The 24,867-nt window shown below is 54.2% G+C and overlaps 8 protein-coding genes across 8 annotated transcripts; 3 read left to right on the top strand and 5 right to left on the bottom strand.

The window, feature by feature from the left end:
- Window positions 1-22: 22 nt before the first annotated feature.
- BDP81DRAFT_428241 (uncharacterized protein) lies at window positions 23-2,055 on the bottom strand. Its single transcript, XM_060590409.1, has one exon. It carries the CDS (start codon window positions 1,846-1,848, stop codon window positions 331-333), a length of 1,518 nt encoding a protein of 505 aa, XP_060445357.1. The 5' UTR covers window positions 1,849-2,055; the 3' UTR covers window positions 23-330.
- Window positions 2,056-2,781: 726 nt separating this feature from the next.
- Window positions 2,782-4,090, top strand: BDP81DRAFT_488704 (RmlC-like cupin domain-containing protein). Its single transcript, XM_060595243.1, has one exon. The coding sequence runs from the start codon at window positions 3,241-3,243 to the stop codon at window positions 4,036-4,038; it is 798 nt and encodes a 265-aa protein (XP_060445356.1). The 5' UTR covers window positions 2,782-3,240; the 3' UTR covers window positions 4,039-4,090.
- An 841-nt stretch (window positions 4,091-4,931) lies between these two features.
- On the bottom strand, window positions 4,932-7,079 carry BDP81DRAFT_461173 (ELMO/CED-12 family protein; the record flags this gene model as incomplete). The annotated part of the gene is made up of 1 exon (XM_060593742.1): window positions 4,932-7,079. The coding sequence occupies one exon, from the start codon at window positions 7,077-7,079 to the stop codon at window positions 4,932-4,934; it is 2,148 nt and encodes a 715-aa protein (XP_060445355.1).
- A 1,781-nt stretch (window positions 7,080-8,860) lies between these two features.
- BDP81DRAFT_319987 (uncharacterized protein) lies at window positions 8,861-9,570 on the top strand (the record flags this gene model as incomplete). The annotated part of the gene is made up of 2 exons (XM_060584487.1): window positions 8,861-9,161; window positions 9,242-9,570. 2 exons carry the CDS (start codon window positions 8,861-8,863, stop codon window positions 9,568-9,570), a joined length of 630 nt encoding a protein of 209 aa, XP_060445354.1.
- An 858-nt stretch (window positions 9,571-10,428) lies between these two features.
- BDP81DRAFT_461171 (oxysterol-binding protein) lies at window positions 10,429-12,401 on the bottom strand (the record flags this gene model as incomplete). Its single annotated transcript, XM_060593741.1, has 7 exons — window positions 10,429-10,864; window positions 10,915-11,228; window positions 11,278-11,527; window positions 11,582-11,860; window positions 11,916-12,026; window positions 12,094-12,199; window positions 12,287-12,401. The coding sequence occupies 7 exons, from the start codon at window positions 12,399-12,401 to the stop codon at window positions 10,429-10,431; spliced, it is 1,611 nt and encodes a 536-aa protein (XP_060445353.1).
- Window positions 12,402-12,640: 239 nt separating this feature from the next.
- On the top strand, window positions 12,641-13,511 carry BDP81DRAFT_27704 (uncharacterized protein). The gene has a single exon (XM_060582975.1). The coding sequence runs from the start codon at window positions 12,835-12,837 to the stop codon at window positions 13,408-13,410; it is 576 nt and encodes a 191-aa protein (XP_060445352.1). The 5' UTR covers window positions 12,641-12,834; the 3' UTR covers window positions 13,411-13,511.
- Window positions 13,512-15,340: 1,829 nt separating this feature from the next.
- On the bottom strand, window positions 15,341-19,294 carry BDP81DRAFT_27681 (uncharacterized protein). The gene is made up of 3 exons (XM_060582971.1): window positions 19,003-19,294; window positions 15,553-18,874; window positions 15,341-15,500 (listed from the first exon to the last, which is right to left on the bottom strand). The coding sequence occupies exons 2-3, from the start codon at window positions 18,815-18,817 to the stop codon at window positions 15,433-15,435; spliced, it is 3,333 nt and encodes a 1,110-aa protein (XP_060445351.1). The 5' UTR covers window positions 18,818-18,874; window positions 19,003-19,294; the 3' UTR covers window positions 15,341-15,432.
- Window positions 19,295-22,373: 3,079 nt separating this feature from the next.
- BDP81DRAFT_319793 (uncharacterized protein) lies at window positions 22,374-24,033 on the bottom strand (the record flags this gene model as incomplete). Its single annotated transcript, XM_060584469.1, has 2 exons — window positions 22,374-23,452; window positions 23,511-24,033. 2 exons carry the CDS (start codon window positions 24,031-24,033, stop codon window positions 22,374-22,376), a joined length of 1,602 nt encoding a protein of 533 aa, XP_060445350.1.
- Window positions 24,034-24,867: the final 834 nt, after the last annotated feature.

Below are 24,867 nucleotides of genomic sequence, written 5' to 3'. Positions count from 1 at the left end.
ATGTAGTGAGGAAGAAAACAATCTTCTTCATATTTGCTATCTACTCACTACCATAGACCATAACATAAGGGCGTGCGTGCGGGGGGTATCCTCAATTCCAAACTCCATCCATCAAAATACCTTCTTCATCCAACATAAGACCATGGGAGCCCGCATTTCATGAAGTGGCTGGCTGGCTGGCCGGCTTGCTCACTGTATCCGAGTCCAAATCGAGTCCGTCCCCTTCCTCTTTGCCCTCCTTAGAAACATCTTTTTTCCAAGTAACAACCAAAACACAAAATAGTATCACAAAGAAGAAGAAAAAAAAAACCGATTCTGGCATCGAGGACTTCAGTGCTTCGAGTACAAGTCCATCATACCAGCCTTAAAATCCGCAATCTGCTCCCTCTGCGTCCTCGCCCTGGCCTCGAGACTCGCAACCCGCTCCTGCAGCTCGGCAATCTTCTCGTCCTTGGCCTTGAGCGCCGTCCGCACCGTGTCCCGGCCCCGCGCCAGGCCTTTCGCCTTCATCGCGAACCGGCCCAGCACGGCTTTGACGGCGCGCGCGGTGGCGTCGTCTACGCCGCCGCCGCCTTTTTGCTGGTCCCAGAGTAGGGCCATGACTTCTTCCGTGGGGTCGAGTTGCTCTTCTTGGGGAGTCGATGTCGGCGGCGAGGAGGCCAGGGCCGTCCCCGCTGCCGCTGATGAGCGTCCGAGTGTTGCTGACGACGTGCTCGTCGAGAAGGATACGTTGCCGGGTGAGATCTCACCGACACCCTCGTCGACTTTGCGGCGCTTCGCGTCGGGGAAGAGGGTTCGGCTGACGGTCTGCGGCGTAGGCAGCGCGCTGTCCTGGATCGTACGCTGCGCCGCCGGGGTGGAAGGCGGACCGCCACCATCATTGCGAAGCTTCTTGGCACTGCGTTCCATAGCCTCCGTCATGGCCCTCTCCTCGTCCGAGGAGACGTCGTCTAGGCCGTATTCATCGGCACCAGCTCCCTGCTGCTGCCCCTCGCCGTCGTCAGAGTCAAAGTCAAAGAGGACTCTTTTCCTCTTTCTCTGCGCGGGGGTGGTGAGCTCGGCTTCCTCGTCTGTGACCATTAGATCGTTTGGTTCTTCCTCGGGTACCTGGACAGGTCGGTTCTTGAAATATGTATCCATGAACTTTTGCTTCGCGGCGCTTCGTTGCGCCGTAGGCGACGGAGGCGGCTCCATTGCCACTGAAGGAGCTGTTTTCATAGCAGGCTTGATGGTGGAAGCCGTACCCGGCGTCAGACTCTGAGTCTGAGCAGTCGTTCCCCGAGGCGTGGCAGCATTACCAGCAGCGGCACCATCCTGCGGCATGGGCGGCAACGTCATGGTCGCCGCCCCGGCCCTATTCTCCGCGTCCTCAGCCCATAGGAAGAAATTGCACCCGCCGCGCCTCTTCTCGCACGTGTAGAACCACCGGCCCCTGTTGGCCGTCTTCTTGCTGACTTGTAGGAATTTGGCAGATTGGCGCGGCTGGCAGTTGCAGTACCAGTTCCCCTCGAGGAACAGACCGTCGAGACGCTTCTTTTGCGAGGGAGGGGGCGAGGGGGACGATGTCCTGCCGCCGCCGGCGTTGGGTGTTTTGGGTGTCGTCGTTCTGCTGCTGCCACCGCCACCGCCGCCGCTGCGCGGGGTACGGTAGACCATTTTCGTCGTCTTTGTGAAGTAGCTGCTGATATCGCGGGTTCCGGTGTCGTCAATGGTGTTCCTGATGGGAGTGGTTGCGGTTGCGAGGGCTGTAAAGGTAGCCCGCGTCCGTGGTTTGCTTTTGCTTTCGCTTTCGCTTTCGGCGTGGCCGACTTTAAGGTGTGGATGCGTCCACGGGAGGCGGCGGACCATGTGCGTTTTGTCCGGAGGGAGAAAGGACGTTGGTCCGTGGTTGTCGGGGAAGCTTTAGTTCCAGGGGCGGTAGGTGCTTCGGGAAGGTGATGTCATGCTGGGGCAGGTACCGGCCAACCTCGAATTTTTTTAATTTTTTTTACTTCGTTTGTGATCAATGGACTTTGAAATGTCGAGTTTACTTTTGTCGTTGTTCACCTCTCAATAGGCTGAAGCTTTCGCAATTTCAAGTCGTAGTTTATTGATATTTGGCAAATCTGGAGGGGGGTTTGAGTGTTGGTTTGGGAAGCTGCCCCGCGGCTGAAGCTCCAATATTGAGGGGGGCTGAGAAAGCAGACCAAGCAGGGGTGGATATTGGGGGCCATTATCTGGGACCGGGGGTGGATGGGACGGGGGAGCTTCTCCAGCCCTACGGATACGATGAACTATCTGTACCTATCCGTATGATATACCTGAGAACGCAAGGCCGACGGCACGTTTATTGAATCATCATTTAAAAGCAGGCAAAAATGAAACCAGTTCGACTACATTGACTGCATGTCACTGCCAGCCATGCGCCCTGCGCCCTGCGTCCTGCGAGCCTGGCCACCGCCGGCGACCATCTTACAACCGACCAATCTCAACCTTGTTACTGCAAAAGACTCACAACAAAGCTGATCAGAAACGAAGAGATGTTGTGCATTTATATCTGTACTAGCTGTGCGTAGAAAGCTGATGGACAAGGAGTTCTTTAAGAAGCTCATCGTCCCGCGCGGCTGGAGCTCTTGAACCCCAGTTTCTAAGTATTCACCTTGCCGCCCCGCCCCACTCTCGCACACTACTAGCCTGGAGATCCCGCGCGGGACCCCTTCCGGCAGTCCCTAAATGTCCGTTGTCCATATCCGTCCGTACGGATACTGCAGGCTCAATCTCATCAGCGACAAAGTTCATAGCTTCGTGATCAGCTATTACCTTAGTGAAGATACATAGCATGCAGAGCGCATGTTGTAAGCATTCATAAGCGTTAGGTGAGATGGATCAAATCGATGAGCTGGGTGGGGTTTGTCAAACTACATTGGCTTAGGGGAGTACTTATACGACATTTACAATGGCGCATCATCGTGAGAAGTTCGCATACAAGTATCGTTCGCCTGTCCCAAGAAGACTCAAGCCGAGAGACTCAATAAATAATTCATTCTTACAACTGACACTACAGCCGTGTGTTTTAAATCACCTTCTTTTTAATCAGCACCCTAACACCTACAACATTGGCAACCATCCACTTACAAACCATGTCGACCCTCCGAACAATACAAAAAATCTTCACCGCCTCAGAGCAATCCGAAGGCGCAGGCGCCCGCGTCCGCCGCTCCATCGGCAGCAACCACCTCCGCACCCCGTCCCCCCTTCCTCATGCTCGACCACATGAACGGCGCCACTGGCCAAGGGTTTCCCGACCACCCCCACCGAGGCCAGGAGACCGTCTCCTACATTCTCGAGGGGTCCGTAGAGCACGAGGACTTTGCGGGACACCGCGGGATTCTGCACGCCGATGACTTACAGTTCATGACGGCCGGCAGAGAGATCATGCATTCTGGGCAACCGATCCCCGCCGAGGACGGCAGTAGCGGGGCGGGATTACAGTTGTGGGTTGATCTGCCGCGGTATTTGAAGATGTGCGAGCCGAGGTATCGCGATCTCAAGGCGAAAGAGATTCCTGTTGCGCAACTTGATGACGGACGGGTTACTGTGACAGTCATCTCGGGTGTCTCTGGAGGGGTCGATAGCGTTAGGGACCTGACGTATACGCCGATATGGTATCTCGACATCCAAATTCAACCGGGCGGCGAGATCTCGCAGCAGATTCCCCAGGGCTGGAACGCGATGGCGTACGTTGTCGAAGGATCTACGCAAGTCAGCTCCTCCACCGAGGACGACCGTAAAGAGGCACGGCAGTTCCAGGCTGTTGTGTTTGGGATAGAGGGAGACGTGGTGCGGATGAGCGTTCCAGACACGGCTATCTCGGCCGCGCGGATTCTTCTGGTTGCGGGAGAACCACTAGACCAGCCTGTTGTGCAGCATGGTCCGTTTGTGGTGACGAGCAGCGAAGAGGCCAAACAAGCGCTTGAGGACTTTTATTTTCATAAGAATGGGTTTGAGAGGGCCGCGGGATGGAAGAGTCGGAACACGACGAAACTGGAGAGATCGTAGAGTAAATAGTTTGGACCCGTGTTTCATACGCAAATGAAGGTACAGATTTCACACTGGATATCTGGGCTTACCTGACGAGCACCACTTCCTTGATTATATATTACACCGCAGAGATTACAGGAGAATAGCCCAAGACGATCTTGGGATACCCAGTGCGGGCAGCAAGAGGAGTAGGCTAAACAATTCGGGTGTCGTACATGGACTTACAGCATTGATTATAAGGACGTCTTCAAAGTTGATTTATGTAGGTTAGTGTAAAAATGTCTTGATGCAAATGCCGGGGTTTTGACTACGCCATGAAACATCTACCATCGTAAGATCTGTGCAAGGCCTATCTACAAACACCATGTCTTGTAAAGGTTAAAAGCCAACCCCTCAAATGGCTGGAGTTGGGAAGTAGGTGCAACGAGCACACACTCACCATCTGTCCTGGTTCATTCATACTCATGAGTTATGGAATTTGGTATTGAAATATACTCGAGCAAAGTCGTCAAGACCCGGCTTTGGATGGCATGATCATACATGAAGAGAGACAGACAGAAAAAAGAGAGAAGGAGCCCTGCCAGCACAGCTATAAACACACCCACCAAACCTGCACATCATTTATGTAGCGCTCTCAGAAAAGTTGCCTACCAAATCCAAGCCTTTCCCATGATTACCTAACGACGCAACTAGACCGCTCGCTATGCTTCATTGTAGGCAGCCAAGCCAGGGGAAAAATTAAAACTGGTAAAGAGGTTTCCCCCCTGTCTTGGCTCCATTCGTTACATCTCTGGTCCGGTGTAGAGCCGGGAGAAGAACGCGGGTATATGTAAACCACAAAACAAAAGCATCACAAAGGAAATCGGACGCTTTCCCATCCCATGTCCCAACTCCTCCAATCGCACAAAATCTCACACGTCGTAGAAGTAGTCTTCGTCGAGACCGTCCCTGCTGGGTATCACTCCTGCACCTGGTGGTGGCCCGGTGTACGCAGCCTCGATCCTGACGTTGAGCAGCCTGATCTTGAGCCCAAAGTCGCTCACGAGATTCACGAGCTTATTCGTCTCGGCCGTGATGGGGGCCTGGTTGAGCAGCATCAGCAGACCGTCGAGCCACTCCGACGCCAGGCTGTGCGTGACCGGGTTGAGAGTCAGGATGGCCTGCTCCTTGGCATCGCCGCCGTTGGCAGCTTCGGCAGGATTGGCGTAGCTGAAGATGGTGATCTTGGTTGTCGATTTGACCGTCACGTTGTTCTTGAGCGTCGAACTACTAGTCGCGCTGCGGCTTTCCTCGTTGGAGGCTGACACGTTGGACACGACTGAGCTGATGGTGCTGAGGTCGACCTTCTCCGTCAAAATGTCAAGACCCGGATCTTGTGCTGTCTGTACCTCAAAGTCGGCGTAGTGTAGGTACCGGCGGTTGTGCGAGAGCTTAGCGAAGCGCCATGGTCGCGGCGTGTACAGGCGACGCTTCAGGTTCTCGTCTCTCGGGTTGGTGTCTCGGCGTGGTAGCGGCTTGGAAAACCAAGATCCCTGGAGCAGACATCGAATCCGTTGCTCTTTGACAAACTGAAGTGCCTCTTGCCTCAACTCCTCTCGGACTTGATACAGATGCTGACCCCACTGATCCTCGAACGACAGTTCTAGAAGCTCCATCTGGAGCTCTCGCAGTCTGGTGCAGTCGTACTCCAACAGCTCCTCCTCGACCTCCAGCACATCCTTGGTCCGGCTTGCCTGGCCGACAACTTGCTCGATGAGGATTCGGACTAGCTCTGCCACCTTTTCGAAATCTAGGTGCTCTGCGGCAGTGGACTTCCACACGCGGAAGAAAGCTTGCAGCCCGGCGGTGTGAAGACGCGACCACTGGAGGAGGAGCGGACGGAATAGCTTTTCGTTGTTTTTAATACCGTCCAAGCCTTGGTAACCCTTAATGTCCTCAACATCCGACTTCTCCACCTCGAAATGATCGTACAGGATCATCGTGACCGCGAGACTTGCCCTGGCGACTGGGCACCTTTCGTTCCTTGGTTTCGTGGATTGCTCCAGCAGCATCTTCTGGAAGCTGTCCTCGTTCTTCCGCACGTAGTCTGTCAAGTCCATCATGCCCAGGAAGCCGGGGACCTCGAACTCCTGCGTGGGACTTTCAGTTTCGAAGCCCAGTCTCCTCCATTTCTCAGGGTTATGACGCCGGCTTCCCTTCTTCCCAAGTTCGTTGAGCTCGTCCAATCGGTGAATGCCATTGACTTGCTTCTCCGGGTTGCTGGCAAGGTGAAGTCCCTTCAGTCCCCGTCTGTGCTCGGGCCGCTCGAGATCAACCCTCACCTCCCGCCACTTTCTCAGCAGAACCTTGGTCAAGGACTGGAACTCAAGCAGAGGATGCGCGAGATCCTGTAGTGACGAGCTCTGCATCAGGTTGTACACGGCCTTGATGAGACCGAGATCTTGCAAGCGCTTGATGAACTTTGACCACTCCTCCATTGCAGGGCTGTTCGCTTTTGTGATACTGGTGTCACTGGATACAGCGTCGCGGATCATGGCATTGATAAGCATGAGGGCATTGGCGCACAGCGCGTGGTCGGCGGACTGGAGCTGGGCGATAACAAGCTCAAAGAACTGCGGGTAGACTGCGACGGCGGGCTTCAGGGCTCTGAAACCAAAGGAACCTGGGGTGCGAGGGGTCGTCGGGCGGGACGACTGTGTGTGGCCGACGAGGGCGACCAGGATCGACATGGCACCGCGCAAAATGTTGACAAGAGGGTTCGTAACGATCAATTCGACAATGCGCTCCACGAGATCCCCTGACGCTGATCCCTCGAATATCTCCCAGCCCATGTCGACCTCCAAAAGGCGCGTCAGACTCTGCAGCGAGTACGCCAACGTATTTCCTCCCGCACTCATAATCAGGCGTCGTAGTATGACTAGTCCTCCCGAGGATATGAAGACGTCGGCGAAGGCAGGATCGTTTATGGAGGATTGCAGCTTGAAGACGGCCATTTTCCTGGCGGCGTCCTCGTCGCTCGCGAGGCGCGACAGAAGCGCGGGGATATCGGCCTGATCCATGGTAGCTGCGTCGAGAAGGTATGTACAGGGTCGGGTCGGGAAGAAAGAGTGTCGGCGCTGTGACCGGGTGTCGAGCAGAAGGTCGTCAGCAGATGGAAGACAGAGTCGCGTCCGTCGTAGTCATGGCCCACTGCTGAGAAAGAGAGAGAGCGCTCGGTTCGGGGTATATAAGGCAAAGGGTGTCGGACGGAAGATCTCGAGGATGGGCGGAAGAGGGTCCGTGTCAAGCAAGATGGAACACGGGCAGAAGCTTCTCTGAAGATCCTTCGCAAATGTGGACGGAGGGAATGGCGTCGATCGTGGGTATAAAAAAAGATTTTTAGGATGTTCCGTCGACAAGGGGAAAATAGTGTACACAGAAGGGTCAAGGAAGGACTGTGAGGGTGGTGTAAATTATTCGTACACACTAAAAAGGGGAGAGAAGGGGACGGTAGAGGGGAGAGTGTGCGCGAGGGCTGTCGAAGCAACAGACCAGATGTGTTGACTTTGGCCCGCGTTAGATGCGCACGGGCGGGAAGTTTGCGCATGTCCTGCAGGAGGTGGGAAAGCACAGATGCAGCGACAACGGGGAGGATCCCAGCAAGCCTCCAACTGATTTTGGGCCGTTTGGGGGTTCACTTTCACACCAGTTGGCCGGTGTTGCACCAATGGCACAGCACGGCCTGGTGTTCTTTGCTCCACCTCTCTTCTCGGGGGTGTTTTAGTGGATTTTGGGGGGGATTTGCTTGGCTTCGAGTCCGAGAGTTGGTGACTGGGAGTCTGGGACGGCGGGACTGCGGCGACTGGTCGGCAAGTGAGATAGCGCGTCCAACGACTGGTTTCACCATGCCTTCCCACCGGAGACCGTGTATATTTTCATCATCTCTCGGAATGAACCTTAATGAAATCACTCAGCGAAGCGCGTGTTTGTTGATTCTCCATCGGGGTGTGGTCTCGTGACCCTGAGGTTTGACTGTTCAACTCGGAGTTTTGACTTCTGTCGACAAGTCATCATCATCGGATGAGTGAACCTTCAGTTGCGGTGGGCAGAACATCATTCAGTTGGGCAGACGCACAAACAAATCTGGAAGCCGGTCCTCACTCCATATCATTCCATTAGACCAATCTGACGATCCTTCAGTCGGCTTCATTGGGTTGAGGAGAACCCAGTGTTTCAAACGAGTAGCTCGAGAAGCAAGTTACGACAGCCAGCGTTGCAATGGATTCAAACAAGGCGTTTTGCGTGTTATTAAGCTTCCATGGTCGTTCTAGATGAAAAGGACATCGAAATCTACCATCGATCGCGGCCAATGTCTAGACTTGGAATGAGAAAAAGCCGTTGTAAGGCTGACCTTGGGAATGTTTGGATTCCACAACAACAAGGAGAAACAACAATTGTAGAAAAAACGTTCTAGACCATCGGCTCGCAACGCCGGTACGTACTCTGTTTATTCCAGTCCCTGAAATCAATCAGTGGGGTTCCAGAAGCAAGAACCACCTGGAACCCACCACTGCTTGAGCCACATGTTTCTAGCCACAGATCCCCGCCACAGACAGAGCTTCAGCCTCAACATTACTAATCGTCGTGGCGCTCGCGAGGCTGCTAGAAATTCCAACCTCTGGTCCGTCGTATTTGTCGCGACGCAAGCAAAGCCCGTTTCCACAGCTCCATCCAACAAACGCGGCCGCCAAAGAGACAATCGCACTTTGTCCCCCTCCCGACGATCAATCGAGCACTCCGATCATCAAAACAGACGATAACGCCTAGATTTCGAAACCCTCGCGAATAGAAAACCGCAAACATGGCCAACTTCCTCGCCTCCATCTTCGGCACAGAGCTCGACAAGGTCAACTGCTCCTTCTACTTCAAAATCGGCGCCTGCCGCCATGGCGACCGCTGCTCGAGAAAACACGTCAAGCCCAGCTACTCGCAGACCATCCTCATGCCCAACCTCTACCAGAACCCGGCCTACGACCCCAAAAACCGCATGAACCCGTCCCAGCTGCAGAACCACTTTGACGCCTTTTACGAGGACATCTGGTGCGAGCTCTGCAAGTACGGCGAGCTCGAGGAGCTCGTCGTGTGTGACAATAACAATGATCGTGCGTCTTCTCCTTGTTTTTTCCTCATTGAGATTGTTGAGAGAGAGAGATCAAATTACTAACACAAAAGAAAAAACAAGACCTTATAGGAAACGTCTACGCCCGCTTTAAATACGAAGACTCTGCCCAAAAGGCCTGCGACGACCTCAACTCGCGGTGGTACGCCGCCCGCCCTATATACTGCGAGCTCTCCCCCGTCACCGACTTCCGCGAGGCCTGCTGCCGCCTCAACTCGGGCGAGGGCTGCGTCCGCGGCGGCTTCTGCAATTTCATCCACCGCAAGAACCCGTCCGAGGACCTCGACCGCGACCTCACCCTCAGCACCAAGAAGTGGCTCAAGGACCGCGGCCGCGACGAGAGGAGCCCATCGCGCTCGCCTACCCCCGAACCCACGCGTCGTCGGTACTAGAGAGAGAGAAAGGGAGCTTGGGTGAAGAAAGATGGATCGAGCTGTCTGTCGGCTACGCATTGTTCGAAAGCTTGTGGTCGTCGTTTGTGGGGGAAAGGGCCACGTCAAAGGGATACGAAAAGTGATGGACCCGGGAGTGGAGCTCTGTTGCCTTTTCTCATTCGGTCAGAACAGACTGTCTGGCGACATCTCAGGCTGGAGCGCCGGGTATTGACGTCCCGTGTCACATCACGACAAATCTAATCAGCAGAAGGTTGAGGAAGGGAGAGAGAGTGGAAGGCGAACCCCCAGAAATTGAGAATTTGATACCCACCCCCCGTACCCGTCTCAACGGGGGGATTGGAAGACGAACCAAAAAAGAAGGGTGAGAGCGGCGTTTATGGCGTTTCCAGGATGGGTTGGGGTTCTATGGGAGAAACTCTTGAAAGGTCAGAGCATCATGTAACAAAGCATGTGAGAATAGGTAGTGCTTCCAAATCGAAGAGCCACTACAACCCCTGTATCGTCGTCGTCGTCATTATCAACCTTTGCCTCGATATTTGCCTCGATACTGACAGTGACTCATGTCCAAAACTTCCGCAGTTGAATGCCGTTATTACTGAGCAGTAAGCAATGCTATACATATCTACAGAGTTATCCCTTTTCTACCAACCCCCTTCCCCGAATGTTCGCCAATGCAAAATATTTATAATTTGTTACCCCCCCCGACCGGCCCCCTTCTCCCCTCTTCCTCCCTCTCTAGCCAGAGGTCCGCCTCCCATGGTGAATGAAAGTGATGTTTGACACAAAGGGGTTGCCAGATGGATGGGTGGGAGAAGAACCAGAGGGACGTGCGTCCTAGATTAGCTTGGCTCTAACCTACTCCAAAGCGTCATGGAAGCTGTCGTTGCTCTCATCGGCTCTCTTAAGCGGCGGCACGCTCTTCTTCATGTCCGTAAAGTCCATCAAAGGTCCCTCCTTTGCCTGCGTTCCGGTGCTGTTGAGTATACCTTCAATGTCTTTGGATCCACTCCGCGCCTCCTGAGCGGCCGGAGGAGTACCGCTTGGTGGTTGAACCGCAGGCGCAGTCGCAGTTGGGGCCGTCGGGGTGATAGCTGACGCGTCGCTGAAATCGATCAGATCATTCCCTCCATCATGCTGCTGAGCGACCGGAACTGGGGTCGGGGCCGGGGCCTCTGTTGTTGCCGAGGGCTGATGGGGAGGAATGGCGTTTGCCGTAAAAGGCTTCTGCCCCGGAAGAATAGGGTATATGGCCAAGATCTGTTCGGTCTGCTTCTCTGGGCTCGTGTGGTCGCTACTTTGCGTCAGCATGTTTTGGTCAACGTAAAAATTGTAAATACTAACATGTGAGCGTTGATGATCCACTCCAACTCTTCCTCGCCTTCTTCAGGCCCACCCGGGCCGCCCTGAACGGCCCTGAAAAGCCTAGGCTTCCATTCAACGCCCTCGCGAGCTCTGGTCTCACGTTCCTCACGTTGTCTATCTTCAACCTTGGTCTTCTCCTCCGTCGCAAGCTCATGGTTGCGATCCTTCACAGCCTGAGCTGTCGGTGCCCAAAGCTTCGGGGACTCGCGCTCATCCTGCTCTTCGATAGGCCGCACCAGGGGACTGCTGGGCTTCGATCGTCTGGCGTTGAAGAACATCTCCTTATGACCAGTCTGAGGCTGTTAGCGACGCGTCATAACTGCAGCAGCATGCCGAGCCTACCTTGACATCTTTGACAAACATCTCATCGTTCCAAAAGCCTGACAGTTCGTAGAGAACTTCGCCTGTGCTTTCGTGCTTGATTGAGCCGCCAATCGCATTATAGGTACCGCTGACCCAGCCCTTCACCTTGAACTCAATGTCGGCGACCAAGTCGAGTTCTGGGCACCGGACAAAGCTGTGATCTCCAAGTTCATACTTCATCTTTCCAAAGAGAATGCCTCGGGCGTACATGTTTGGCTGCGTCAAGATGCTGGTCTCGTGGTTAGCGTATTCCTATCCTAAGTAGCTTCCAAGCCCAACATACTATCGCTCGCCCTTGGTCTTGTCCTTGCCCCTATTAAGGAAGGACAAGACCGCTGTACCCTCCATCAAGCTCGCCGCCGAGTTTCCGAGGAACTTGCTCCTGGGCTTGAGTGTGCCATCAACGCGAATGTTGTGCTCGGGGACCATGTAGAAGTAGCTGGACTTGGGAGGGTGATGCGACGTTTGCTCGGAGATGTAGTATGCCCTCGTGTTATCGGGCAAATCCCAGTAGCAGGAGAAAACCTCGCCGAGGATCGGGTTCAGGGGCTTCTTCACTCCTCTGGGTAAATGTCAGCAATGTGTACGACTTATACGGGTAGCTCGGAAGGACTGACGGTGGTTTAATATGCCATCCACTCAAGTAGAACTTGACAACGGAAACGAATCGTAGTACTGGGTCGTCGATCTCGGGTATAGGGAGGAGCATTTCGGGGTGGCACATGAAGCTACGACAAACACACATAGTCAGCGAAGGAGGCCCCAGATCCCGCGTCTTTCCCGGAGATTACTGACTTTGTAATTCTCTCGAGCATACTACGAGGCTCCAGAATGAAGGTCGGCAAAACAACGCGACTCAGATCAGCTCCAGGGCGAAGCTGGGAAATGATGTGGCCGAGCACTGGACCCCATGTTAGCCGAGTGCGCGTGAAGCATCCCGCGAGCAGCCAAATGCGGGCGCAACGGATCTCGCAAAGGCTTCACTCACCGTTGCCCTGATCGGCCTCGACCACAGTGGTGTCGTCATCTTCGGCAGCACCCCTGGCCTCGTCGACGCTTGAGCGATTGCTAGCTGGTGGGTTGGAAAGCCAAGAGGTCAGCATGGTTGAAGGCAACTTTTGTTTTTCTCGATTTGCGCACGGCAGAGGTTTGGAGAGTGGAGGTGGAGGCTTTTCGGCTCCCGGAAGACGCCAAAGCCAAGGTACGCGACTAGGGAAGCAAGCAGGGTATAGGGAGATGGGCAACAGGCCGTAAGGGTATGTAAGGTGAAAAGGGTGTAAGAATGGGCGCGAGTTTGTCGCTGTATGAAGACCACAAGGGCGCGGCGAGGAGGAGACGACTGCTATTATCCAGAACACTGGACCAGGCAGTGACGCTAGGGCTGGTAAGACTCACTGAGGCTGGACGCTCTGGAGCGTCTTCCTGGCACATGGACCAGACCCATGACTGCGACTGGCTCTTGGTGGGCTGTGGGTGCAGCGATGCCCCTCAGTTGTCTTTCAGACCGCTATCGGTCTTATCGGCGCAGTGCCCGGAATGTGCCTTCTTGCTGGAATGAGGGGTAGTGCTCCCCTAAAAGGCGTCTGCGTGTTGCTTGAAGCTGCAAGTAGGGGTAGAGTCGGTAACCTAAGTAAAGGATGGGGCCTCGCAGCCCGGTACGTAGTCGAGCGAGAGGGAGGGGAGAGAAGAGTGGCAGCAGTTGAACAGTGGACTTTGTGGGAACTTGACGTGATAAAAGTAGTTGGTGGTCGACAAAGCCGAAGATGGTTTGACTTTCTCTGGGGCAAGGGGCTTGCTGGTGAAGGAAGCGTCGGGAGGATGAAGGTTGGGAACGTATCCGTCGGATGCAAAAGTGGGAAAAGAAAGAAATCGGGTTTAATGATGTTGAGCTTGGAGAAGCGAAGAAAGAGAGAGAGGCCCGCTTGGCGAAGGGGCACTGGCGGAGAAAAGATGACCTATCGATGTCTCACTCGCTTGCTGTTTTCGATTTGCCTTGCCGCCTCTTACAACCTGGGCTGGAACGTAAACCAGAGCTGTAGAAAGGAGAATGGAGAAAAGGGTGAATGGGCGCCAACCAGGAAGAGGCCGGGCGAAGAGGAAAGGGTGAGGTGAAGGTCAGGTGAAGGTCAGATGAAGGTCGATAAAGGTAGGTAGCTGTTCCAGGTTACTGATTAACCAAGGAACGGCCGGAATTTGAGATGAGACTGAGGTAAAAGATGATTTCCCATGTCAGAAGTTGAAAAGAAGGAGCACAAGACCGTGTACAATATGGTTTGTGACACAAGATGACGATGGCCTGGTAGATTCCGTAGCAATGATTGATGGTGAGAGCAGATTGGTGTCAAGGCGAGGCAACTTTGGGCATGGTCGTAGGCGGAAGCTACCTACCTGCCTTAGCAGCTTTTTAGCTACCTACCTACCTATGATAGCTGGTCAGCACCTCACCAAAGTCGCCGATGGCCTGGGCTCCCATGCAGTCCTTACGTCGCCTGGTGTAAACCCCACAACGGAGGACGGAGGAGGGGTGATGACGTCGCGTCATTCACTGAGGTGGGAAACTTTTTTTCGTCCATTTCCCCAATGCCATCATGTCTTATGTATTAGTTCCGTGCACCACTAACTACCTGCCTTACCATGCTCACCTTGCCTGAATCGCCCTAGGAGCTCCCAAAGCTGTCATCATCTCTGAAGTCTGGTGCAATGATACCCAAGAAGAAGCCTAAAATGGCCCGACAAACCCGACGAAGAGTCACTCGAAACTAAGGTGTTCATCTGCACTTCCCCAATGCTTCCCATAATTAGTGCCAACGGACGGGGGAAGAGCAGAACATCGAGATGCCAAACCCGCGCATCCGCATCTGTTCGCACGGGAAGTGTCGGTCACCCCAGCTTCTCCCCCCTCCTTCCGTCCCATCCCATGTCCAATACCGCCAAATGCTGTGCTACTCTGCACCCAATCACATGCCCGCCGGCTCCTGTTCACAAGCCAATCAATCAATGAGCGACTCCCCCTTCTGTTCAAATGCTATGAATCCCTCAACCCACCACGCGGTGCACCCTGCTGCAGGGTACTAATTATTGACATTTATGCGGTATCAATCTTGAGGGCATTGTTCATCTCGCGATAGTCGTTCATCGTCCCTTGTATGCGCGGAAAGCATTTAGCCAAGTCATTAGTATCAATTCATTGAAAATAATCTACAGAGATGATAATTGCCCAAATTTGTGATGCATCCAAGTTGAAGATGGAGAGGAGAACACACCGAACAACATCTCAACAAGACCGAGTTGCCTAGATGATTGGCATGCCCAGGCATCTCACCCCCATTATGCAGGTCAATTGTGGCAGTGCTGCTACTTCCAAGCAATATTAACCACTTCCAGTTGTAGACCAAGACCTCATACCCCCAAAGTCCCACGTCTTTTGACCAAGAGATCCGCGACGTTCCAATCAGTCGGACCACTGAACGAACAGCTTTACTTCCGTGCAGCTCATTAGAGAATGGCCCACAAAGATATCATGGTCCATGTCACTCGCGTTTTTTCCGCACCATCGTATGCGTCGGACACACTTCATATGTCACTTGATACGCGTATCATTGTCAAGCTGCTGTCCTGTCTACCTAAGGCACATTGCTCGTAAGCGCATGCTTTTATGCCAGCCCTTTGCTCTACAACCAACATGATTTCCTGACAGGCAGCAAAAAAGTGTCCAAACCCTGATGATCTGGTCGAGCTGTTGCTTGTCCGCCTAAAACCACAAAAAAAGTAGGCCTCCCTGGAGAGGCTCTCAACGATGCCTAGCCTCGCGACCCATGGCGGCTGTCCCGGGTCTTCCGGCCAGACCTGCCACAATATCCGAGTACCTAGGCAGTTGTCATCTCGGTATAAACAAGTGCCAAATCCACCCGCCATCTTCAGGCTGCGGGTTTTGCCCTTTTCCGTCCCCATGCTTCCTTCATCCCTCCTATCTCGCTATTCGTTGTCTGTAAAGCAATGTGATGAACCGACTGATGGGTATCTTGTTTTTCGAATGTCCAGACCTTGCTTCCAACCACGACAATGCTTTGGATAATTCTTCGCTTTTCGCACAGCTCGTCACTCGTCAATTCGAGGGGTCCCTATGGGCTTCGTCTATCGGCCTCTCAGTGACCTGGAACCCTTGACGGTGGCCGGTAGACACTGCGTCAGCCGGTGGCGTTCTGTTCGGGAGTTAGCATGAGTCCGAGTCCATTCGGCAAAGGGAGAACTTACCCGCTTCGTTTTCGAAGACGAGCGTGATGTCGTCGTGTTCACCCGGCAGGTCCGGCAGGTCCAGGCAGATGAATCCCATGTCGTCCGACGGTCCGTCGGTGCCGTTGGGCATACGCGGCATGGGGAACTTGGCGTCAACAAACTTGATACCAGCTTTGCTGCTTCTCGAAAACGTCTCGTATACATCCGTGCCTTTCAAAACGAAGTTCATACACTGGCCGTGGTGAAAGTCTGGGAAGAACGCGAGGAGCTGCATGACTGTGCCTTGTTGCACCACTTGGATTCGAGTCAATCCCGCCTCCCACTTCTTGTGAATGGGAACCACCATTCTTCGTCGAGAAATTGCAAAGGTAGCAGCGAGGCCGTCGAAGATGACTCTGAATCCAGTCAATGCAGCCTGGAAAGCATGGAGATCTTTCTGAGTTGGGAAGCTGTAAGTGCGAATTGTTTGAGTCGTCTGCAGCATTTCGAGCATTTCGGTCATAGCCTTGGGGATCTCTTTGCCAACAGTCCCGTCTGCTACATTTGCAGTCATGTCGAACTGCGGCTGGCGCATCACCACGAGGGACTTGGTCTCTTGAACCTCGAGCCTCACTCGCAATTCGCCGGGTTGGAGGTTCACTCGATCAGTGAGTAAGCCCTGTTTAGATTCGACGATAACTCTCAGCCTGTCGGCTAGAACTGTCCGAGGATAGTCGTCATCGGCATCTTCGTTGATGACTCGAAGGGATGTCCAGGGGATCTGGCTGACGCCCGGAAGATACTTGCTATCCCGCAAAGAAGTCGACATGGAGAATCCGATCAGGGGCACGTCTGCATAAATCGTCTCATCCTTTTGCACAGAAGTGCCGGAAATCAGGCTGTTGAGCTGGGCCCGCTCCCCCTCGTCACCGAACGAGAGCACCATGCTCACCTTTACGCGCTTTTTCGGATCCGGGTTACTGTTGTCGTACTTGAGCATCAAGGCCGCATCACCTCCATCCGACCTAAGGAAACTGAAGGGGATTGGCATCTGTGGCGTGTAGGTGTGGTTGACACCACTGAGTGTTCTTGTGCGAGGGCCTGTCACCACGACGATTCTGTACCCCCTATGGTAAGCGCGTGGGCCTGCAGCAGCATGCTCCTTATGAATCTTCTCAAACAGAGCCACGTCGCAATTTGCCACGGGTTCCTTGGGAAACGCCCGGGCATTAGGATTTGAGTCGAAGTACTGGAATGACCGAAGGGTAGAGCGGAAAACGCAGTGCTCGTCGGATCGAGCATAAAGGGTCGACTGAACCTGGGCACCAAAATCGTACATGTTCCACAGATTTCGGTAGTCCGCATGTGAGCACTGAACCACGATCATGAAGCCTCTGGGCAGTTTGATCTCGAGTGAGTTGGTTTGATTGCGCCAGCGGACATCGTCCCAGGTTGGGCCAGAGTTTTTGTTTCCTTGAATTCGTAGGTTGACCTCTCCGTGTTGACTAGCGATAACAAAGACCAGGTTGTGCTGTTTGTTAGGTCGGACCATAGTCAAGAGACAAGGGAAGTAGAATCTCTGAGAGTCCATGCCTTGTTCCATCAAGAACACGTCCGTGCTGATTCTGCCGAATGTGAAGTTCTCAGCCGTATCATTAGGGGGCAGAGTCTCCAGAATTTCGAAAGCAGAGGGAGTGCGAACAACACCAGTCATGGCCGCAGATGAATCAGCAGTGAGTAACGCAATCATGTCAACGCTCAGTCTGGGATATTCAAGCCAGATAGACTTGTCGATAGTCTGGGGCAAGAACGCCTCCTCAGGCGGAAGAGATCCGTTTCTCTTCATTGAGACGCAAAGCTTCTTAAGAGTGCCGACCAATATTGAGCGGATCTCATTAATGCCTGGGTCGGATGCAAGGCGCGTGTTCTCCTGCACCTCAGGGATGGCTTCCTCCACCAACCAGTAGCCTTTGGAGAGGTTGGCATACGCCTGCTGACGATCATTTTCGTTCTGCATCTGGTCTTGGGGACTACTAGGTTGTGCGCGAACTGCAATCTCCAATGCCGTACGTCCTTTGATGAGCCACCACAGTGCTGCGCGTGCCAGCTCTTGCGGTGAACAGGCTGAAATAGGCTTGATTGTCTCAGCATGCAGTCTGAAAAGCTCATTGAAGTGGCGGGTTCGGGTGACGAATGTGTTGAGAGCGTCATCACCAACAGCAAGGACCGCATCATGCAAGTTGAAAGATGCCTGTCTCGAGGCGACTGTTGCAGACGGGGGCGCCATGTGATACTGGGAGTTGACAGACGGCTGCCGAGAGAAGTTGGCAGCTGTGTTCTGTTGTTGGCTGAATTCGGTGCTGCTCGAATAGATGGATGAGGGGCTCTGGTCGGGAGGCTTTCTGTAGTCATCTGGGGATCTCGGTTGGAGGGGTACCTTGCTAGGCGGCACTGGAGATCTAGTTGGAGATTCGATTATCTGTGGTGCGAGAGGCGCTTGGCCTCCATGCTCCTCCCGCTCAGCTTGGCGTGCGGCCTCTGCAAATGCCTTACCCTCTGCCTGTCGCATCTCTGCCTGTTGGTGCTCGATGAAGGACTTCCGATTCTCGTTCTTCGCGATAGTCGGGGTATCTAGGAATGGCGCTGAAACTGCATTACCCGGTGCCACCTCTCTATAAGCCGGAGGGGGTTCTTTGGGCTCGGCGGGCTCGGTGCCGACAGAGGAGAAGCCCGTTTGTGTTCTTCGCAAGCGGCCAGGCATGAAGTCTGAGTCCTCTTTCGGTGCCGAGGGCGCTCTCGGCGGGGAGTCGTGAACAGCAGCCACGGGTGTATGGCGTGGAGACGGCGGGGGTCGCTGCTTCCTGCGCCTCGATACCTCAATGGCTGGGATCTCCGATTCATCACCACCTTCGCCAATGATGTCGGGTTTCTGGTCCACAAAGCGCACAGTCAAGCCCTTGCGGTTGCTACGCCGCGGGCTCCGAGGTGGGATACCCGGGCTTAGTCCAGGGCTGCGAGCGGAGTACTGGTTCGGGGGGTTCAGGCTCTGCTGTGAGTGACTAGCGACAGACAAAGCTTGAGGATAGCGGGTAGCTGAGGAGATGTCGAGCTTCGAAAGCTGGGGGACGACGGTGGAGGGTGAGGCATGGTTGACCTGCAGGGTATCGGAGGGGCCGTTGAGGAAATCATTGATGTTGTTGCCCGTCTCTTCAGCCGTGGGCTTGCGATCTTTCTCTTTGAGGGCAAAGAGCTTCCCCATTAGACGACCCCGCCTCGAGGTCGCGGAAGGCGGCTCGTTCTCCATTGTTTGAGATCGTTATCGACGCGCGGTAATATCGAAACCATAGGAGTAGGTGGGATTCTGTGCGAGAAGGCGGCGTCAGCAAGGGCAGGTACGGTAGGAGTAGGAGGCGTGAGCTGCCTCCCCGGTGGGATGTTGGAGGAGGAAGGAAGTACGGGTATTAGCAGCCAGACCAGAAATTGAAATACCTTTGGAGAATTGCAGGGCAGACCTCAGTTGAAGCTGCCAACAAATGCCCGCAATCACTCGCAAGCGGGAAGTGCGTTTCTGGGTCTTTTCGAGAATTGGCAAGTCGAGTCGGGAGAAGGACGCGGCGGCACCTTGGAGTAGTTGTGCGAAGTGGCCTACCCAACGTTTGGCGGTAGATGGTCGTCTGTCTGCCAGGCGTGTGCGAAGCAAGGTAGTTGCAGCGATAGCAGTGACGATTCGAGGTTGGAGAAGGTCTGGATTTGGCAAAGCGAGGCCAGACGAATCGGGATTATTTGCCTTGCAGCAGGTAAGGTGGTGGTGCTTGCTGCTGGCGTCACTGCGACTGCGACCGTGACTGTGAAAGAAAGGCGGTCGGTGGCTTCAGCCCAAATGGGGTGAGATTTGGACGATGGGTTATTCAAGAGAAGCAAGGGGTTTCAGGTTCGGAGAGATCGCAGGTAGGTACGCCGTGGTATTGTAGTGGAAGGTGCGGAGCGGCACGGTAAGGTAAGGTAGGCAGGCACGCAGGTAAGTGATGGAAGGTGCAGAGCAGTGAGGTGCAGGTCGACGTGCGGGTTTGCGGGTGCGGAGCTTGACGACGACGCAGGGAAGGTGCTGTACCTGGGTCTTGCCTTCCTCACTAATAATTATCTTGCGGATACCTGGCGAAGTACGGCCACATGCACCACGTTGAGGAAGGAAGTTCCAGCGCCCTCAAGCATGGATGGAAGTTGCAACAGACGCAACAAAAGGCATGGGGGAGTTGAATGTGGGTAGGCACCCGCGAAGTGCGGATACGTGAAGTGAGATTTCCAGGTTGTCTTGGACCGACTCCTCGCTACCTCGAGGTACCTTACTCCGTACAGCGCGTCTGTCTCCAAGTTCCTTGCCTAGGAACTTTACATAAGGTACTCCCCCCTCATGCGTGGACCCTTGAAGACTCCAGTTCGCTCTTTAAGTGGCCAGGGGCTGTCGTTGACACTACTACGAGTACAACAAACTCAAGAGTCAACCCCCCCCTTTCCGGTCCCCGCCCAACCAGGCCCGGTCGAGGTGGTTGCACGTCACAAGCGAGACAGGTACTCTGTACCAGCGGGAGGGCGTTACAGCAGGGCGGGCACACCAGATGGTGCAAGTACGTACCCGGCTGTCAGGTCAGGTTGTCCCAGCATCAGCACCAATCTCGAGTGGAGGGCAACCGCGTCGTTTGCAAATCCCCAAGGAGGAGTCGGGTGGTATCTATTCTTTCTCCACTGATTCTGATTGTGGTACTGATTCTCTCCCGACTACAGGAACTTTGGCTTACGGCTCATTTTACCTGCATGAGGGAGGGAAAGAAAAACAAAGGCAGCAAGGCGATTGTCGAGGTGTTCAGACAAGGGTCTTATCAACTTGACTTACGGATACTTTTGCACGGGAGGCTGCCCTACCCGTTCGGCAACGCAAATGAGACATGAGGAAACAGGTGTCTGTCAACCTCAGTGCACCTCACGCCATCTCCATCGTGGGACATCATATTACATGGCACGCACAGCATGCTGAGAGAGGCACGTCGCAGCATGAGCACGTCCTTTCGTCCATGGCGAGGCTTGACTCCCTCACTGGGCTGTAGGGCGGCCATTCCGGGTCGAGTGTCCGGGGAGGATTGGAATCCCAAGCCCCAAGAGCACGGAACCTCTCTAGGGACCTTGTCCCTGACTCCCTACCGTTCCTGGGTACGGATGCCTTACACCGCACTAATCCTTAGGCGCCGGCCGAAGGCAAATTCCACACTATTTTTGGGGTCCCATTCTCCAGCTCCGAGGCCCAGGGTGCACCAGGCGTGCCAGGTTGGAGGGACCTGTTGCGATTGGGGGCTCTGCTGGACGACTGAGTCGGGTCTTGGTCTCACTTTCGGGGTCCTCTTTGTTGGGCGAGAATGGGACTGCTGAGTGGTGAGAACAGTGTAGGGCGGAGACGAGAAAGCGCAGGCATTGCCGTCATTGGATCGTGTTTTAAAATAAGAGGGAGGTCTGGGGGGTCTGGGGAGGGGCTTTTCGGCCTCGAGCGGTTCACGACACGAACTTGTCGTACTCGCCCGTTGACCGTTACCTATCCGTATTAGCGAACAAAGTGAATTGTCCGCCTACGGAGTACTAGGTAAGTTTCTTTCAAGGTTGAGTGGGCTCGTAAATTCTCCTTCGTGTTCATAGTCTGCATACGACCTGTTTCCATAAAATACTTAATACATTCGTATCCATTTTGGTTCCTGACCACACTTCGCTACGGCCCAACACGGTCTGGTCTGCTGGCTTCAATTCTTCAACTACTCAGTACTACCTTAGGTAGAGGTCACCTTAGAGGGTCGGTCGCCAATTGTGTGTTGACTTGCGGTCGCGTCTAACATGTTGCACGTGTGCGGATAGGTCATAGATCAAATGCAACGCAAGACGCAGTCTCATGTTCGAAGTGCTCCTTTTATCACGGATTTGCATTCACATCGGACAATCCAAGGTTCAGAGTTCAGACGCTACTAACATGATGATGTGCAGCCCTTTAGTTTCAGACATGGGACGAATCTATCAACTGTCCGAACCTTAGCCTACTTGAGCAGCCAGCTTCCTTGGCGAGCCGCAACTTGGCCATCCCATCTTATGAAGGTACACTGCAGCCGACCTACCTTGTCTTGCCGATTTCCTCAGAGATACGGGTAGTTGGAAGGCACTTACTTCCCCCTCAGAGAGGCCACATGTTGCGTGAGCAACACCCGAACTTGCCAACCGGAGCTGTTCCCTGCCAAAAGAAAAGCTTCCCAAAACAAGCAAACACCACATGCAAGATCCCGTCCAAGCCAAGATGTGTGGATAACAAATTCCTTCAACCAAAAGGCTAACCGCCTTGCCGTTGCATACAGCACGTGGCATTGACGATGCGGCCCTTTTCTATACACAATCTTGCCCGAGGCAGCAGAACTTCTCTTCTCCTTCATGAGACATCTCTTCGGGACAATTTGCTGAGGAACAAGCTTCTTGGTGGATGAAGGCATCCTAAGCATCTCGGACACTTCGCAAGTCATGCAAGCCACCAATCGAACCGCTAAGACGGCGCGAAGCCGGCACTTCTTCACACAGCGAGGTACCTACGAGTCATTTTTGCTTTCTTTTTTCCGCGGACACGACGCAGACAATTACCATCAACTCCACAACACAGTATATCGAAAATCAAGTCGCTTTCATCATTTCATTTCCTAGCTGTCGCTCACACCGCAATTAAACCCAACCCAGGGATAGCCGTCCGACCGTATCTGTATGTTCCGTACGGATACAACGTTCAAACTCGCCGCGATCCAACAAACTAAATTCCAAGCGCCGCCACGCCGTTTTCAATGGCTTCACGCATGGACCATCTGTCGGAGTCTCTTCTCAATCTTCTGACGTCCATCTAACGTCTCCCACACATTGTGTGGCGCGTCGTCGACCGTATCCCAATGCTTCAGGTTTCTTGTCAGATGGCTGAAATCTCTCTGCTTGTCCTCCCACTCGCTATCCTTGCGAACATTGACACCGGAACTGATGACCACCAGAGGCGTATTGGGGTACTGGATGGCCTTGCTGCTAATCACCTCACGCTTGGTGAGCGAATCGGCGACGAGACTCTCCTGCAACTTTGAGAACAGGTACTTTCCACTCTGTCTAGCTGAACGACCCCAGACGCGGTCTGCGCTCGTGCGTCCGCGGAAGATGGCGCCTGGGAGACGTTCGATTCCAAGAGGCGAGAATGCGCCGCGAAGCCAGTAGGAGAAGCCTCTGCCAGGGTCCGAAACACGGTGAAGAAGGTCTTCGTGAAGAGGATCGATCAAGAGAAGGCCGTTCACTTCTCTGCCGTGTCGGGAGGAAAAGATCTGAGAGTACACGGAACCGATTCCAGCGCTAGCCAGGATCCAGGGGCCCTTCTCGCCAGCTCGTGCAAGAGCCTCGCTGAGGGCGTCAGTTGCCATGCCTGCTGATAGAGGACTGGGTGCGGTATCGCTCCATCCGTAGCCCGGACGGTCGGCGAAGCAGTATCTCGAGATGGAGTCATTCTTCAGGGCGTTTTGCGCAAATTGCCACAATCCATTCTCGACTGGCAGATCGCCTCCCTCGAAGAAAACGGTGGGGAGCTTGTTGCCCGCGGCATCGGTGCCATTGCCATCGCAGTAAACGTGGATACGGTATTGGTCGCCGTCGACCCAGTACTGCTCGCCTGGCGGGCCGAAACCAGCATCAAGCGATCGCAGAATCAATGTGGCAGTCATAAGGATGATGATCAAAGACAGGATGATATAGGCCACCGTTGAGATGAGAACCTCGGTCCATTCCCAGACTGTACGCCTCGTCTCAATTCGGCCGGTGAGCCTCTCTTCCTCTTCGGCTTTGCCCCACTTCACAGTTCTATCACAAGCAAGCGCCCACAGGCTCACGACAAAAGCCCCTGGGGTGGACTTGTCAGCAAAGGATCAATCACATGATATGCCAAACTCCCAACTTACAGACAACGCTCGCAACTCCCACTCCGGCCTCTTCGTAACGGTTCTTCTGGACGGCAACGATGAGGATCATGTTGACGAGAAGCATGATAGCCATGAAGATGGCCAGAACTCGGACGGCCTTGGATGGAGCCGCAAAGAAGACGAGAGTGAACAGCAGCGTAAACAGTGACACACTCGAATAGCTGAAGGCGTAAAACCCAGAGCCGCGCGTATGCATACCAGGCGGCGTCACGAAAGAGGAAACCAAAGTCAGGGTCCACCACGTGAAAGTAAGGGCCGTGAAGAGGACAGTCACCCATCGCAGCACGCGCACCGTCCACAGGTTGTACGGAGACACTGCCGGGTCATCGGGCGTCAGGTACTGGCGGTTGTCGCTGTCGAGCCTATTCGGTAGGAGCCGAGTGTGTTCGTCGGGTTCCCGTGCCGCGTACTCGTTCGATCCTCTTTCCTCTGGAGGTCCAGGTCCATCGCGGACCTCCTCATCGTCATCCTTTTTGTTCCTTGAACCCCAAAGCGAAGACATGACGGGCGTCTTGTCGAAGCTATCGTCCAAGGCTCGCAGCAAGTGCCACTATTGATATGCAACAGGGTATCTTTCGTAAAATGCAACCTCGACCGAAAAGTACATAAACCGATGCAAAGAAAGGGAGAATACGAGAGAAGAAGGAGAAAGCTGAGAACTGGGGGAAACACGTCCAAGGAAATGGCGGTAGGTAGGTAGTCTGAAGCAGCTAAGACGAACGACCGAGGACTAGGCACTAATACTCACATCCCGCTCACAGACGTCTCAATGACGGCAAGGGGGGGGGAGGGCCCAGAGCTTCGTCGAATCGTTGCTGCAACCACCATTGACCAAAGGCCAGAGCTTCCCGGTCATGTACGTCATCCTCTGCAATTGGGGGAACGCGACACAGCGCTGTCCACCGAATGCGGAAAGGTGGGGAAAACGACCACGGCGCTGGCGCCGTGAGGATCGCCGATTGGAAGGCCCCGCCCCATCTCTCCCAGCAGTCTCGGTCGGGGGTGTCTGTCACTGTTCAGCACGTCCCAGTCGACGGCCCTCCGAAATCTCCACCCGACCTCCAGGTCGGAGCTAAGCTCCGGGCTAGCGTGGGGGATTGTCGAAGGTGCGCAGCAGCGCTGGGCAACGACAGGAGAGCAAAATGCTCGCGCCTCACTCTAGAAAAAGCAGGGAACTTGGAAGTCTTGCGGTGATGATCCAACTACCTAGTTGCTGCAAATGCGCGCTGCAATCTTTGGTGTGCCAACGACATCCATTTCGGCTCCATACCTGAGCTAACACGGGCATCCAGTGGTGTCTTGGTGCTCAAAGTTGACCAACCAACCGCATGCGATC

The sequence above is a fragment of the Colletotrichum phormii genome, assembly GCF_030913505.1.
Source record: "Colletotrichum phormii strain CBS 102054 chromosome Unknown BDP81scaffold_10, whole genome shotgun sequence".
Classification (NCBI taxonomy): Eukaryota; Fungi; Ascomycota; class Sordariomycetes; order Glomerellales; family Glomerellaceae; genus Colletotrichum; species Colletotrichum phormii.
Note: the sequence above shows the minus strand (reverse complement) of the source record. Positions and strands in the feature narration are given on the sequence as shown.